The sequence below is a fragment of the Tursiops truncatus genome, chromosome 2 (assembly GCF_011762595.2).
Source record: "Tursiops truncatus isolate mTurTru1 chromosome 2, mTurTru1.mat.Y, whole genome shotgun sequence".
Lineage (NCBI taxonomy): Eukaryota > Metazoa > Chordata > Mammalia > Artiodactyla > Delphinidae > Tursiops > Tursiops truncatus.
Genome location: NC_047035.1, coordinates 25,240,302 through 25,256,918, shown reverse-complemented (window position 1 = coordinate 25,256,918; position 16,617 = coordinate 25,240,302). Strand labels below are relative to the sequence as shown.

Here is a 16,617-nt window from a genome sequence, read left to right as displayed (position 1 = left end):
CCAAACAACTAGGAACATCCCCTACGCCCCAAAGCCAAATGAAATACTTAAAACTAGCCACTCCTAAGTCTCACCCATTCTTTCCCATCGAATCCACAATAAAAGCTTTGCCCACATTTTCCCTCACGCCCTCTCTCTCCTGGCCAACCCTGGTGCTTCCCAGTGTGGCTCTGTGTGGTATGCCAACTCTCCTACTTGTAAGGAATCGTGAGTAAAAACTTCTTTCTTTATGACAGTCATTTCCATGTCTGTGTGTCTTACCATACCTTAAAACAAATTCTAGGTACCCTTGCAACAAGTACAGAAATGCCAGTTCTGGCTAAGTGGAGTGCATGCATTACCTCACCTCATTTAATCTTCACAGCAGCCCTATGAGGTAGGTACTATTATTGTCTTTCTTTTATAGATGAGCAGTCAGAAGTAAGCAGAGGTTACATAACTTGCCCAAGATCACCAAATTCTGAGTGGTGAAGTTGGGATATAGACTGTGGCAATCTGATGCTGGCCCTGTGCTCTTAACCGGGATCTACCTGACAGGTAGTCAGAGGAGAGACAGAGGACCCTCCCAAGGAGTGGGATTAAATTTGTGGTCAGCCTCCTTCAAAACTTTTATAAACTGCAACTTGTTTTTTTTCCCCCAAGACATGATGAGTTAGTTTTACTTTTTTGCTTAAATGAGAGCTTAAAGCAAAGGGTGACATCCAGAAAAGCAACCTTGGAGACCGTCCTGGCCTGATTTCTTGGGGATGAAGGAGTTGCAGTTCCATTTTTTTTTTTTTTGCGGTACGTGGGCCTCTCACTGTTGTGGCCCCTCCCATTGTGGAGCACAGGCTCCGGACATGCAGGCTCAGTGGCCATGGCTCACGGGCCCAGCCGCTCCGCGGCATGTGGGATCTTCCCGGACCGGGGCATGAACCTGTGTCCCCTGCATTGGCAGGCGGACTGTCAACCACTGCGCCACCGGGGAAGCCCTGCAGTTCCATTTTCATGATGAAAAACACACACGTGGATCATAGCACCCTGGAAAATCGGGGAAGAGATGCTGGATTCTGCACCAAGCTGGTCCAGTCTGCATGGGAGAATCTTGTCAGCTGGACTTATCTATTTCCAGAAGATGTTGAAGACGGGATTATTTTTTAAAATTCTCCTCTATTATTGATATAATACATATTAGTTTTAAGAAATTTGAAAAGTACACAAAAACCTAAAAAGAAAAGTATTCTTTTAATCTCACTGCCCAGAGGTAACACTGTTTACATGTCAGTGCATTTCCTTTGGGTCTTGAATCTTTGATTAGAAGAATCCGTCAAGGGGCTTGTCTGTTTTGGGGTCTGTCTGTGACCTTGTCTTTCACTGTCTCTTTCTTCCTGTGATGTGTGGGGTATGTATATGCGTCTGTCTCTTTCGTCTCTGTCTCACAGTCACACCCCGAAATCCCGTTGGAGACACTGCTCAATTCTGATGGGAAGCCTCTTTGATTCGGTCTGGCTTTGGTGCCTTTCTGCCAAGTTTGGGGCTCGAGATCCCTACTCTTGGGGATTTAGACACGAGTAAAGGATTGCTCTCCTTGGGCCTTTGCTCCATCCCTCCCAATCAATAATTAATCAGTACTGAGTTGATCTTATTAGCTATTCACTGCCTTCCCCCCAACCCCAACCCAAGCTGGCTGATGACAGTGCTTTTAATTAATATGAGGCAGATTAAAACTCATTACAACAAGGTTATTGGTAATGAGATAATCATAAGGCAAGTTATTGAGCTGGGAGTGAAAACAAAGTTGGAGGAGGGGCAGAGAGACACTGCCAGCCGTTCCTGCCGTGTTTTGGCAGGAACAGAAGGGGGAGTGTGGGGACTCTGCAGTGAGGACACGCGGCAGTGAAACCAGGTGCTGGGTAAGGGCAGGACTCGGGTCCAGTGAGCAAATGGGTGGGGAGTGTTAGGGCAGTAACATGTGTTGAGAAGCAAGAGCTGGTGTATTGAATTAAGAATATGTAGTTTATGACCTGATGAATGAGGAGCGCAAGCCTCCTACATGGGGTTGGCTGGTAGCTCCCTCGGCATCCAAGCTTCCACTGGGGAAGTGAAACGCAGTGGGTTGTTTTGATTGAAGGTACAGTTTAAATACACCCGCACAGAGGAAGTAGAGTTACAAGATTTATTATTACTTACAGATCCCAGAAGCAAGGATGCTCAGTGAGCTGGGGGAAGGGCAGTCCTCCATCCCAGGTACCAGCAAGCGGGACGTGAATGCTAAAAGAGGGAGTTTGCACTAAGCGAGTAATTTCTTGAAGTTCTGAGTGGCACCTGCCTTCTGATCCCAAAGGATGGTGGAGCTGTAGGAGCTGGAGCTAGAAAGGGATGCCGGAGACCAGAGTGCTGCTCTGTTATTCAGCATGTGTGTCTTTTGGCTTTAAAAGAACATTTACACTTTTTGGTTAGTGGCAATGTCCCTCACCCCCATGTGACTCTGTGTGTGTGTGTGTGTGTGTGTGTGTGTATTTAATTAGAAGCTGGTTGAAGGTGACTTTGGGGCTTCTTTTGTTGAAATGTGGGTGCCATTTGCAGTAGATGCTGATTCAGCTTCCTGGATGATGGTTTTGTGAGTGTATGACCCAAGGTTGTCATCAGTCTACATTTCTAGCTCATGCATGGCTTGCCCTGGGGTACACAACACATGGTCTCTGTCCCCAATGGCTGATGTGCCCAGTAACCAGTGAGTCAGCAGTAGACCAGCCTTCCTGGGCTTGTGTGACCAGAGAGGGCTCTCTGCATTGCCCAGACAGTGTCCTGAAGGTGACCATCACTTTGTGCCAAGAGACGCCCTACCCAGGACTGGCTCAGGCCACAGGTGAGGGGCAACAGAGCCCTGGCTCTGCTCCTTGGTAGGAGGGCTTGTTAGGGTGAGGCTAATGCTTTCTGAGGGCTGCCAGCAGCAGAGATAAATGCAGATGTGAATCCTGTCTAAAGAAAATGGTGGAGCAGGTCTTCAGCAGCATCTCACACACACACACACACACAGACACACAGACACACACACACACACACACACACACACACACACAGATGCATGTTGTTCTCTCGATCTGAAAGGCCCTCCTTTTTTATTCTAATCTTTTCAGGTTCAATTTCAGGGGCTAATCCTATGTATCGGCCAGGGACTAGTCATACCTGTAATTTAAATATAAAGACTTGTTCACTAGGAAAAGGTAGTTAACTCCTAAAAGGAGTAGAAGAAGATTCTAAAGGTGCAGAAGTAGTAACTGCGTAAAGCACCTGCTCCCTCTAGGGCTGAGGGGGTGGTGAACAAGAACAGAGCTAAAGACTCAGCTGGGGGCCTGCCACCTGCAAGGCTGGGATGCTGGGCTGCCCTGGTGATGAGACGTGATGGCGGGCATGGTCCATGGGAACAGCCTGCCAGGTGGCAGAGAGATTTGTAGGAGGGTGCGACCTGGAGCTAGTGTGTAGGAGCCGCCTGCTGGGCGGTCAGAACACTTGCTGGAAGATATGGGGCCTGAGTTGGTCCACAGGAGGGGCCCATCAGGTAGTGGAGAAATTTACAGAGGGTGGGCTGGTCCGTGAGGGCCACCAAAGTGGTCACCCCCAAGCCACTACCCACTGGCTGATGAGCTGAAAACAGTGCACGGGGACAATAAGGGAGCCTCCTTGTGCTGTGGCCTTGCAGTGTTCCCCAGAGCCCCCTGTTGACAAAGCCTAATAGCGACCCATCTGACAAAGGAGAAATGACACAGGGTCTAGCACCAGTATCACAGCGCACGGCAAAGAAGCATGGATTTGCAGCTGAGGGGCCCTGTGTTCCTGAGCTGCACGCACCCCGCTTCTCCCCAGGAGCCAAGCCTTTCTAATTCCAACCCTCTTGTTTCTCCCGTCTGTGAGCTCCGTGGTCCTCAGTGTGATCCTACTGCCACGTGTCATTCTCTGTGTGTGAGTGGCTCTGTCACATCTCCCCACGCGGTGGAGGGCGTGGGACTCAGCCCCCAGTGAATACACAGTGGTTGATGTCTTTCCTGGGAGGGGCAGAGACCATGGGGTGTGTCCTCACTCCGCCTTCCAGTCCTCTGCCTTGACGCTGCAGTGGCTTTGGCGTGAGGGCTGAGCATGCCTCCTTGGGGGAGTGGGCAGCTGGGTGCCAGGGCAGCCTCACTGGGAGCCTCTGGTGGGACCTGGCTTCCGGTCACACTGTACCTTAGGACACATGGATCGTGGATGACTTGCTGGCTGCCTCTTATTCGGCAGGGTGGGAATTGGCGTTGATTATTTGAGCTGTAAAGAGTCATTTTGTTCATAACAGCCTGGACTCATGGAGGGTGGGGAAACGCCCAGTTCCATATTTGACCACGTTTGCCTTCTTTCTCACTTCCTCAGAACATGAGTGTGGCCTTGGACAGTAGTGACCTTCTACCATCTGACACCGGCCAGCTCAATTCCCAGTCCACCCCCGCTGCTGCCCCCATGGGCCTTTTACTCATCTAGGGAAATGTGTTCTCTCCCCACACCCGCCCCGCCTTAATTCTTAGAGTCAATTCCCTTCTCTCTGCACCCTCCTGTCAGGGAAAAAAGACTCTTCTTGGCCTAGTTTGGACCAGGCGCCCGCACTCTGTTCAGGGGCATAGAGTCATGTGGACATAGGCTTCCCCAGTAGTGGGTTGGGGCGGGATGCAGAGGTGTCCAGCAGAGCCCTTGAGGGCCTAAGGACAGCTTGCGAGTGCCTGGAGTGTGGGGCATCCCTCTGCTCTAGAGGGAGTGGATAGATGGCTCCCTGGCTGCTGGGACCAGGGTGTTCAGGGCTGCAGGGTCCTCTTCTTAATTCCTAAGGTAACGGTTTTCTGTATGGTTCACTCAGCAACTAATTATGTAGGATCTTTGAACGTTTCTTCCGTCTTTGTTGCCAGCGGTTATTTATCTCTTCATGTGGTTTATTGCCTCCAATACACACTTAACTGTGTCAGCATCCTTCATAGCACTTAAGAGAGTGTAAGTCCGTCCTAGATATTCACCCTCCCGGTTGACTTATGGGTGGAAGAGGGTACCAGGTTCCCACAGGGCACTGGGCTCCCTTGTCTTTTGTGTGTGCCCATGGCTTCATCCTGCTTCAGGAACTGTAGCTCCAAGAAGGTAGGACCCTCAAAATGCCAAGGCCCTCAGCTGAGCTGGGGTGATGACTGGGGATGTGTAGCCTGGGGGCGGATGGAGGCCACCTCCCACTCTGGAAGGACAGGTGGGCATCAGGCTGCAAGTTAAGGCCGGCTTGTCCTGCAGAGCCTGCCCTGCTGCCTACCCTGTATGCCTGATGCTCCCTGTAAAGTTCTCCTTCAGTTGACAGGAGACCCTGCTAAAGTTGGCTGCGTTAAAGCGCTGTAGGTTTGAAGCGTTTTCTAGACCTTCCTTTGACATTAGTTAGCTATTTCTTGATAAGCAAAACGTCTGAGTTTCTTATCCTTAAAGATACCAGCACTTGCCTCCCTAAATTGTTGTAAGGATTAAAAAAATAATGAATATGACCATGTTTAAAAATTGTAGACCTCCAAACAGACAGATGGTATTATTAGTATGACTGAGGGGTGGGTGACAAATGCGTGAACTCAGTGTATCCTTGAATGAAGCATAAGTGTAGATTAGAATCGGTTGAAAGCCTTGGACAAACGCTAGTTTCTGAGGGAGTGGGACTTGGACTAGGTAAGTTTTGAAGAAAAGGCGATCAGAAGCATCGGGCCATGTCAGGAGGCTGGTTCCAGTTTGAGATTGGAATTGACTGCTCTGGGTACCGGGAGACTGGCTGGAGACTGGAGACTGAAGGTGAATGACGGGGTGTGTGTGTGTGTGTGTGTACGTACACTGGGGGGGGGTGTGGTGGTGAATCAGGGTTTCTAAGCAGAGGGGGCAGGAGAAGAGAAGAGCATGCAGCAGACAGTGAGCATTCACATCTCTCTGGCCCCGCCTGTCTTCCTGCAGGTGCACCTTCGCTCTGCCAGGCGCCTTTGCGAGCTCTGCTGTGCCAACCGGGGCACGTTCATCAAGGTGGGCCAGCACCTGGGGGCTCTGGACTACCTGCTGCCGGAGGAGTACACCAGCACACTGAAGGTGCTACACAGCCAGGCCCCACAGAGCAGCATGCAGGAGGTCCGCCAGGTCATCCGAGAGGACCTGGGCAAAGAGGTACCCACCTCTCCCAGGGGGGATGGGCTTCCAAAAAGGCCCCCGCAGAGTTCTCACTGCTTGGCCCCAGGCCCTGGGGCTCCACCAGTGGCGTGGAACTATGCTTCGCAGAAACTTTCAGTGTGAAAGCAGAGAGGTTAGAAGGAACCTGAGTGGCCCTCAGTATAAAATTTTAGTTGGGCCATACAAAATTGTTGATATTTGATTGTTTTTGACCTGTAACTTAATATGATTCATATGGTTGAATTTAATAATACCTATCGGGCTTCCCTGGTGGCGCAGTGGTTGAGAGTCCGCCTGCCGATGCAGAGGACACGGGTTCGTGCCCCGGTCCGGGAGGATCCCACATGCCCCGGAGCGGCTGCGTCCGTGAGCCATGGCCACTGAGCCTGCGCGTCCGGAGCCTGTGCTCCGCAACGGGAGAGTCCATAGCACTGAGAGGCCCGCGTACCGCAAAAAAAATAAAAAATAAATAATACCTATCAATTATTGAGGGTTTACTGCGCACTCACACCTGCGCTGTTTCCCACATGTTATCTCACTTAGTCCTCAGGGCAGACCTATGAGGTAGGTGCCATCATTAACCCCGTTTTGCAGATGAGGGATGGAGACTTAGAGTGATCAGGTAGCGCGTCCAAGGGGACTGTTAGGAAGTGATTCCAGTGCACTGCTCTGTCAGTGAGCTGTCCTAATCATTCAGTGCTATGACTTTCCCAGAATGTCTGTGGGCCACTGCTTGATTACCTCCAGTGATAGGAAGCTTATTCTCTTACCTGCTGCCTAAGGTGGTCCATTCTATTATCACTCATCTCTAATTGTTATACAGGCTTCCTCCTAAGGGCTAGGCCTGCCTCCTCAAACTTTCCTGATCTTCATCCACCCCATGGAGCAAAAGAGAAAGGGGCTGAGGGCCCTTCCATACACAGCCCTGGTCACACTCCTCTGGGCTCATGCCAGTGACCTGCAGGATGTGTGGAACCCAGATCGCCACAGTGGTGTGGATCCTTGCTGACCTGTTCCGCTCATCTTGATTCTGGGGACGGGGAGGGATTGGAGCAGCCGTCTGCAGGGTGCCGACTGGCCGATCAGGCCCAGCCTTACAAATTATGTGCTATAATTTCATGGTACCCCAGAGAACGCTAATAAAAAAAAAAACTTATTTTCTTCCTTCACCTATTATTATATTTGAAATTCTCCTCCTAGAGAGAGAACCCTTTGGATCTAGAACCTTTCTGAGCAAAATAATCTTAAAGTCAAGCCTAGATCAGCTGATGCCTTTCCTGAGATTATTTTATCACCTTTGGTGCCTCCCAGTTTCCCCAAATCAAATCTTTAGCAGGACTTTCAAGGTCTACCCCATCCACTTTCAAGTTGCCGTGGTCTCTGTCTGCCTGGAATCTCTTTACCCCACTCTCTCCCTGTCAAGTGATTCCTTGTGTTTCTAGGCCATTCGTCCATCTGTCTACCAAATGCTGGGCACTGTGCAAGGTGCTGTGTGTCCTGGCCAAATCCCAGCTCTCCTGTGAAATCTTCTCTGACCCTCTGCACACCTTTGCTCCTTCTGCTTGTGCCTCTTGTAGTTTGGTTAGTTGTGTCTAGTTGGTTTCACAGTAAGTTGTAAAGTCTGGGGATGAAGACCATGATGGTCCTTTTAATCCCATCTGCAGTTCCAGGATAGGATGTGGTATATCGTGGGCACCAGTGTTTGTTTAATGAACCAATGGCTGGTAAGTGACAGTTTCCTTAGGCTACTGCGGACTAGGTGGAGAGTAGGGGCAGAGATTCATAAAGACCATGTTCCATGTTCTCTGGTCTGCGTGGAGCTGGCCCTGGCTGTCGCCTTTCTGTAGAGCTGGTATCTTGTGCCCGGCAGCCAGCCAAAGGTGAACCACTCCTCAGTGATAGCCTGGCCTGGGCTGGCCTCTAACTGACTCTGGGGGGCCTGGGTCACGCAGGAGGTGAGCATAGAAGCCTCTGTGGATTCCCTTCCTACTGAGGAGGAACATCTCCAACGGGACGGGGGAAGATTGAGTGAAGATTTAGGGCTGGTGTCAGGAGCAGACCACAGGCTGGGAAGAGCGGGGTTAGGATGCAGGGGCCGCAGGCAGAGGGGACGGGATTGGCCTGGCACAGCCGTGTGCGCCCTTGCTTCTTGCCAAGACCGTTGGCCCCCTGCTTCCTACAGCATGAGGTGCACCCCCAAATTCAAACTAAATAAATCACTAAAACTAAATATAAAACTAAATAAATAATAACAGTGTGAAGTGCATCATTGCTAGCATGTGGCAGCTCAGTGGGGGGCGGAGGCAAGGGAGGGAAGGCAGCAGATTAACCCTTGGAGGCCGACTTGTCTCTGGAGAGCTGGAGGGGGAGGCAAGAGCAGGGCAGTGGCTTCCTCCGAGCCAGGGTGGAGCGAGATGGGAAGCTGGGGGTGTCAGCAGTCATGGTGTGCCCGCCCAGCTGGCATGTCTGGGGTTAGAGGATGCTGCCTGCATCTTCAGGGTCTCTTCTCTAAGCCCCCTGGCCAAGTCCTCCTGAGCGTGGTGGCCTGTGGCTTCTGACCCACAGCTTGACTCGAGTCCTCTGAGAAAAGGAGGCTAATGTCAAGGTCATGGCTCAGAGGGGGCGTCCCTTACAGCTGGGAAGCTCAGAGACCTCTGGTTTCTTACCCGGCACTACAGGTGCACAGTCAAAGTCTTCCCTCACCCCTTTTGTTCCCGGTGACACACTTTCTCAGCCTGTGGGTGGAGGGAGGGGAAAGGAGACAGGTGGGAAGCAGGGTAGGTGGGTGTGGGGCTGTGAGGGCGGGGAAAGTCACTCACTCTGCACTTCCCTCCTCCTCCAGTGAAGTGTCCTGTGACACTTCTCGGGGAGCAGCCCTCCCCCCAGGAAGATGTTTCAGCCAGCCCCACTGATCCTGGGCTCCACGCCTGCCCTGGGGCCCTCCGTTCCGTCCCTGGTTCCAGGAGTGTGGTGAAAGGAAGCCGAGTCTGCCATGCATCACCGTCTTCTTTCTAGGTGTGAGTCCTTGTGTGGGCTCTGAGGTTACCTCGAGCTCAGAGACTGCATAGCTGCCCCTAGGTCTCAGACTGAAGAGTGAGGAGAGGTGGCCAGAGGAGCCCGAGGCCGGTGCGTCCCAGCTTGCACTGACTGGTTCCCTCTATGCTCTTAGGGGCCCCTCCCATCAGCAGAGGCCTTGGGGGGCGGGTCACTAATATCCTCAGACCGATCCCTATCCCAGGCAGATAGGGCTGGCCCTGAGGGGTGTCCCCAGCATGGGGGGTGAGGGTTAGGTGGCGGCTCTTCTGGATCCCATGATTTGCACTTGGTTCTGGATCAGTCCAAATCCTTGGACAGCAGCCAGCGCTGTCAGTGCAGAGGTGAGGGCAAGTGAAGGGGTACCATCCTGGCATAGGGCTTGGCCTGGGTAGGGAGTCTGGGGGACCGGGTAGCTAAGGGAGTGGCATGTGAGGGATGGGACAAGACGTCAGATCTCCTGATCTTCTGGCCAGTGCTTTGTCTCTTATTAACAGAGCTTCTGTTTGGCAGAAATCCTCTGTAAATCACTTTTCTCTGTGTCCGTGTGTCTGTGCCTTGGAAGTTTCTACTATTATTACCACAAAGAAACTTACTTTTTTCTTTTTCTTTTGAATGTTAGGCTTAAGTCCTGAAGGACAGGTCCTGGGAATCAGTCAGGAGTCAGAACTCTAGGATGTGGGGTCATTTCTGCTGCTTCCAAAGTGACTTGGATCTGGAGTGGGTTGGAGATGGTCTCAACCTTGGTCTCCTGACTGCCCTTAGGGCTGTGGGTCCAGGTGCAGTGCTGATCTCGACCAGCAGATGGCGCCTGAGCTCGAGAGTCAGGGAGGGGTGTTGAAGACACGGTCCTTCCTTACAGAGGGGAGCCCCAGCAGCTGGCTGAGATTCAGATGATTTGTACTCCTGGGCATGGTCCATGCTGTGGAGGGAGCCTGGGCTGACACCTCTGACCCTGAATGGGGCAGACACAAGCCTCAGGTACGAGACTGTTGACCATCCTGGTCCCAAGGAGCTCTCGGCTGTGTGTTGGAGGACCTGGCAGGGTTCTTCACACTGACCACCAGCCTATCCTTACGGCTTCCTCGTTTGGAGTGGGAGTCCTCTAAGGGCCCCTGCAGGCTCTAAGAGCATGCAGTTCTATGGTTCAACACGTTTTCCTTCATTTTTCCATTTCTTCTTTCTCTTTGTTGTCTAAGCAGCTTGAATTTAGTGAGAGAGGCACAGAGCTGGAAGCTGTGGCTGCAGCCAAAATGGGTAAGACCTCATTCTGGCCCCTGTGGTCTGGGGTCATCAAGAGGTACACTCATCACTGTAATACCTGGCCATGTAAGTGCCTGCGAGAGAGAGAGACGGAGAAAGAGAGAGAGAGAGAGAGAGATGGAGAGAGAGGGAGAGAGAGAGAGAGAGAGATGGAGAGAGAGGGAGAGAGGCAGAGAGAGAGATGGGGAGAGAGAGAGAGGGGCAGAGAGGCAGAGAGAGAGATGGAGAGAGGGAGATAGATAGATAGATATTATATTTGGGTGGACAGAAGCTTTCTGAAGCAGGTGGCATCTGACCCAGGATCTCAAAGATGGGTGGGGTTGGAGGAGGTGGAGGTTGGAGGAGGGGATTACTGATTAATGAGATGTGCCAAAGATGCAAGCGGTGGAAAGCATAAAGTACAGAGAGTGCACGGTGAATAGTCTTGTTGACTAGTATATGGGGTTCAAGCTGGTGGCCAGTGGAGCTGAGGTTGCAAAGTTGGGGCTGAGGTTACATTGAGAGGGGCCTTTGAATGTTCTTTTCATAATGGGCGCCTGGAGGAGAGGGGCCTGAGCAAAGAAGGACAGAGTGGAGCCGAATTTTCTTAGTAACATGGGAGATGAGGTCATCTTTTACAGGTGGGGAAGGTGGAGGCGGGAGGTTTGAGGTGGGCGGAGAGCTTGGGGGTAGGAGTTACAGTGGGACTTTGGAAGAGATGATGGAACCCTCAGCTGCAATGGGACAGTTATCTTTGGTCATAAACACACACACATATCTCTCCCCACCTCCCCAGCACATACAGACAGGTCCAATCTCCTTACAATATATTTCAGTGAATGATCCAGTTTTGTTTATTGTCCCAGAACATAGTCGTATCAGATAACGTTCTTTCGAACCCTTAAATTCTATGAAAAACCAAAGGAAATGAAGTTAGGGGCTGGAGCAGAGCACAGAAATACCTTTGTTAGGGGCAATGCTTGTGCTGCTTCTGTGCTCTGAAAGATGTTTTATCTGTCTTTTACCCCTGAGCTCCCACAGGGTGGGGGATCTAGATTTCACCTTGTTTTGTAACTCCCCATAGCTCCCAGGGACAAGGGCTCAGTGTTTTGATGGGCCATCTGACCGGAGTGGCTGTGAGAATGCAGAAGAGAACCACTGTGATTCAGATGGGGAAATGCACCCGTCATTGTTTCATACAAACCTACAGGTACGGGTGGAGGGTGATGTTTCAGTTGTAAGCAGAAGTTCAGAAAAAGAGATAAAGGAGCTCTGCTCCCAGGAACATCACTCATCTCTCAAGCTTGGTGGTGGTGGCAGAGAGAAGGCACTGTTGATGTGAGGACCAGCGGAGGCAAAAGCAGAAGGCGGAGAGGTGAGGCAGGAACTCCTGGCCTGTGCAAGGGCTTCCTGGTGTGGGACCACTGGGTGGGGGCCGTGCAGAGACTGGAACAGGGGCTTGGGTGGAGGCCTCAGGGCTGGGGGAGGGGACCGTAGGCTTGGAGAGTGAATGACCGGCTCTGGGCTGAGCCATATCATTTCTGCATGCCTGCACACAGGACTTCTGCTGGCACGCAGAGAACTTTGTGAGAACTAGGAAAAGGTGCCTGAGCTGGGCATCCCTTCCCCCAGGCGGTGACCGCTCTACCAGGGCTGGATTTTTATTCTTCTATGAGTCAGGATTGGCCAGAGAAACAGAGCCAGTAAGGTACATGTGTGTTCTTTTATCTGATAAATAAATAGTGATTGATTGATTTTAAGGAACTGGCTTATGCAGTTATGGAGGCTGGCAAGTCAGAAGTCTTCAGGGTGGGCCAGTGGGCTGGAGACCCAAGAAGAGCTGATGTGCATCTGCTGGCAGAATTTTCTCTTGCTTGGGGAGGTCAGTCTTGTTCGATTCAGGCCTTCAACTGATTGGATGAGGCCCACCAATATTAAGGAGGGCAGTCTGCTTTACTCAGAGTCTACTAATTTAAATATATATCTCATCCCCAAACACCCTTACAGAAACATCAGAATAATGTCTGACCAGATTTCTGGGCACTGTGGCCCAGACACATTAACACGTAAAATTAACCCTCATGGTTCCCCACGCGGCCCTTCGCTTGGCTTGCACATTTGTACCCTGGGTCCTGCTTTCACACGGCCCTTGAGCTTCTTTTTGAGCCTTTGAGGTGGGCAGGAGCCAGACTGCCTGTTGGTTTACTGACTTTGTGACCTTGGACATGTTACGTATCTTCTCTGTCCGTCAGTTTCCTCATCAGTAAAATGGGGATAATGACAGTACCTGCCTCACAGGCTTGCTGCAGGGATGAAATGAATGAATGAATGTGGAGCACTTAGAGCATGCCTGGCACAGAGCAGATGACCAGCAAAGGTTAGCTGTTGTTTCTGTGTTGCGCTGGATGCTTCATATGTGTGAGGAACCAAGGTTCTGGGAGACTTTAAATGGTGGAGTTGGGTCTTCAGCCAGGTTTTCTGATACAAGGTATGGTCCCAGATACTATTTTGCTAGAAGCATCGGCCTTTCTCTTCCCCTTCCTGATTGGTACCCAGCATTCCATCTAGTGGCCAGCCCCTTCCCTCCCACTGTTAGAAACCTCGCACAGGCTGCCTTGGAGCCTGTCTCCTGGGCTTCTTGAGCACCACCCTCCCAACAGACCCCCACGCTGGGGGCTGCTGGCAGCTCAGCGGGCAGTTTCCTGAGGCCCGTCAGCAGCACCTCCCATGTACTGTTGGTCTGATTCCGTGGAGGAGGTGGAGCCACGGGTGCCCAGGGCCATGAGTCGGCGGCTGTGCTGTGTCCAGGACCCACCGTGCCTTCCTCACTTGCAGGAAGGCAGCTGGACTCAACTTCCCTTGTCCTGGAGGAGGTGGGTATGGGATGTGCGCAGGGCTGAACATGCCCTGGGTTGGACTAGGGCTAGAGAAGAGCTTAGGACAGAGGTAAGAGGAGCCCCTCCTGCCCCCGGGGCTGATTCCACCTGGGGGCCCGCAGCTGGCAGAACACGTTCCTCCCTGATGACACAAGCCTCCGTGCTGTCGTGCTCCTTGCTGCCTTCTTTCCAATGCCGACCCAACATCTCCCTGCCCATCTCTTATTTGTTCACACATATTTATGGAGTGCTCCTCTGTGCCAGGTACCACGCCAGCCCCCGGGGGTCCGTGCCCTCTGGGGCTCCTGCCCTGTTCTCGCACACACTGGCAGGGGCCGGCCGAGGTCAGCTCACCCTTTACCACCCCTGGGCTGCTCTGCTGGCCTGCAGCTGAGGCGCACCCTGAGGGCTTCAGCTGTCTGTAGAATTGCTTCTTTCGGTCTTCTTCTGGCGTCTGGTTTCTTTGTCTCCCCAGACAGCACCCCTCCTCCCCAAGGCTACCGTGTGAGCTGAGCGTTCTGGGAACGGAACAGAAGGAGCTGGAATGCGGGGTGGGGAGGGAGAGGGGGAGGGGACGGGGGGAGCTGACCACCCTCCCTCCCGACCTGGGCTCATCCAGCCTTCCCAGCAGCTCTCAATAAAAAATACATTTATATTAAAAACATAATGAAGAATAGAAAAACATTTTGCCCCCAATAATGCTGAACATCAAAAGGAGATTTTTATCAATTATGAGAGAGATTTTGGCCATAAAATGGTAATTTAACGAGTGGGAGATGGATGGCGGGAAGCATTCCTGTCAGCCGGGACAGATGGCGTGCCATTAGTCACTGGGTGAGAGACTGAGGCATCCACACTGGCCCTTCCTCCCCAGGCCTCCTGGCCCGGCTCCACCTCAGGCCTACACCCCTCTGCAGGCCTCCTCCTCTGGGGTGGGCGGGCGCCCATGCCGGTCTCTGGGGCGCCTACCGTCCGATTCTTCTGTAGCTCCTGGGTGAACCTTACCCAGCCTGGGCCACGTCCCTCTCACGCCTGTGGAATGGAGGCCCCCGGAGAGCAACTCAAGTGCTGCCCCCCGCCCCCTGCTTTCTTTCTAGCCCCGTTGGCCTCTCCACTCTTCACACAGCTGCACCTGGCTGCACAGGGTTTTCCCATCAACCTGCATTTGTACCTCAGGCCTGTCCTCTCATGGCCCTCCTTTATTTCTCAGGCTCTTTATCATCCTTTGATAAAGGATGATGAACAACACCGTGTGCACGCGCGCGCGCACACACACACACACACACACACACTCACACACACACTCACACACACACACTCACAAGTGAATGCCGCCCAGGTATCAGGCATCGCTTTAAATCTTTCACATGGATCAACTCACTTCTCACTAGAACCCTCTGAGATGGATACCATTATTCCTTATTTTACAGGTAGGAAACTGAGGTACAGTGTCTGGTGAAGTGGGCCCCCTGGGCCTCCTCACGTACTCCCAGTCAGGATTAATGGCTCCTTTGCGCTTCCCCCGTTGCAGTTCTTTGTTGTGTTAGGATCCGTTGCTTTTCCATCTTGAGTCCCCTACGAGGCCTCGTGTGGGCTCTGTGCAGAGTAGGTGTTAGTAATGTGGTTGGGTTGACTTGTAGAACTACTTCAGATGCCCCTGTCCCCTTGAACTGGGCAGTCCTCTCACTTCAGCCTGGTCATCTGGTCATCTCAGAGCTCGGTTTATGTTCTCAGGATGGCAGGTCTCTTCCCACTCATCTAGGGGTTTCCTCAGAGCTCTGTCCAGTGCTTGGCACACAAAAGATGCTTAATAATGGATTATAACACGCGCTGAGACACTCCATCCAGCGTAGGACCTCGTGGTGTGGGGTTGTCGGGCCTGGGGTCCTTGGGGTAGCCAGCTCTGCGCCTGGCTCGGTACTGGCCCCCTTGTTCCCTGGGACGTTCCCCTATGAGCCTGTGGAGGGCTGGGCGAGGGTGCGTCTGGGGCTATCTAAACTACGGGCTGAGAGCCTTCCCTGGCGGTCCAGTGATTAAGACTTCGCCTTCCAATGCAGGGGGAGCAGGTTCCATCGCTGGTCAGAGAGCTAAGATCCCACATGCCTGTGGGCCAAAAAACCAAAACATATAACAGAAGCAATATTGTAACAAGCTCAATAAAGACTTTAAAAATGGTCCACATCAAAACCGCTCTGGACCTCCGAGGGAGCTAGACCTCACATTTCCTTTATCGGTCAGGCGCAGAGAGGTATACATCCTGAGTGAGTCTCAGCTGGGCTCAGAGAGGAGCGGGACTGGTATTTTCACCGTGGGCAGCGACACAGGGGAAGCCCCCATGTGCCTATCGCTAGGAGCCATGATGTAATGCTGGGGCAGCTACGCGCTGGAATGTTGAGAGTGAGGCACATCCCTGTCACATGTCCAAGACACACAGCCACAGGGAAGGAGCCTGGTCCCCCAGCACGAAGTGGAGCTGGCTGAGAGGGAGGGCGCAGGGCCACACCCTCCAGTGGAGCTCCTCCCCCGCAGGCCTCCTCCTGCTGCCGCTGCTACTCACAGGGCAGAAGATCATGGCTTGAGCAATGGTGATGGCCCCGTAGATATTACACAAGGCCTGGAACTTCTCATCTCTGCTATTGCGCAGGACGTAATACTGCTTGATGGTGTCCAGTGTCTCCTCCTCGCGCTTCAGTTTGAGGATGTTTGGGTCTGGGAGCACTTTCTGGGCAAATTTCCAGAGTCTTCGAAGGTGGCAGAGAAAAGCAGCATCTGGCAGTTCCTGGGAAGCACCCTGCAAGGGAAGGCCCAGGTGTTCGACATGACCCCGACCCAGTGTTTCACTGCAAGGAACAGAAGCACAGCCTCCCCAGGCTTGGATGACCTGCGTCCCCAGGAAGGTGGCAAGGCAGGGAGGAGCACTGCAGGGAGGAGGGAGGAGCAGACTTGGGGCAGGGACGGGTGGTGGTAGAGTCCCTAAGTCTCCTTCCTCAACCCAGTCTGGGGGTATGGTCAGTGCGACATGGAGATGGCCCACCAAACAGATGCCTCTGAAAGCTGCAGAGTAGAGAACCCGGCAGGGCCGAGAAGAGGAGGGTGAAGTGGAAGGAGATGATGCTGTGGATCAGGGGGCCGAGAAGCTCCTCCTGGCTCATGAGTTCCTACCTCTGGATGCGGATGCTCTGATCTTGGTGGCCCTGAGTAGCTATCATCACGTCAGCCTCATCCAGAACAAACACCTTGATCTTCCTGGGGTCAATGAACTTGAGCTTGGAGCACCAGTCCAGAACGG

The 16,617-nt window shown here is 52.6% G+C and overlaps 1 protein-coding gene across 5 annotated transcripts in view; it reads left to right on the top strand.

Annotated features, from left to right (window-relative positions):
* Window positions 1–16,617, top strand: part of ADCK1 (aarF domain containing kinase 1) — a 155,542-nt gene that overhangs the window by 36,188 nt on the left and 102,737 nt on the right. For 3 of the 5 annotated variants that reach the window (XM_033850771.2, XM_033850772.2, XM_033850768.2), the window contains one exon: window positions 5,971–6,174. The exons of the other annotated variants lie outside the window; for them this stretch is intronic. In XM_033850771.2, coding sequence (XP_033706662.1) covers window positions 5,971–6,174 — 204 coding nt within the window. The remainder of the gene's footprint in view (window positions 1–5,970; window positions 6,175–16,617) is intronic. 5 annotated transcript variants of the gene reach the window in all.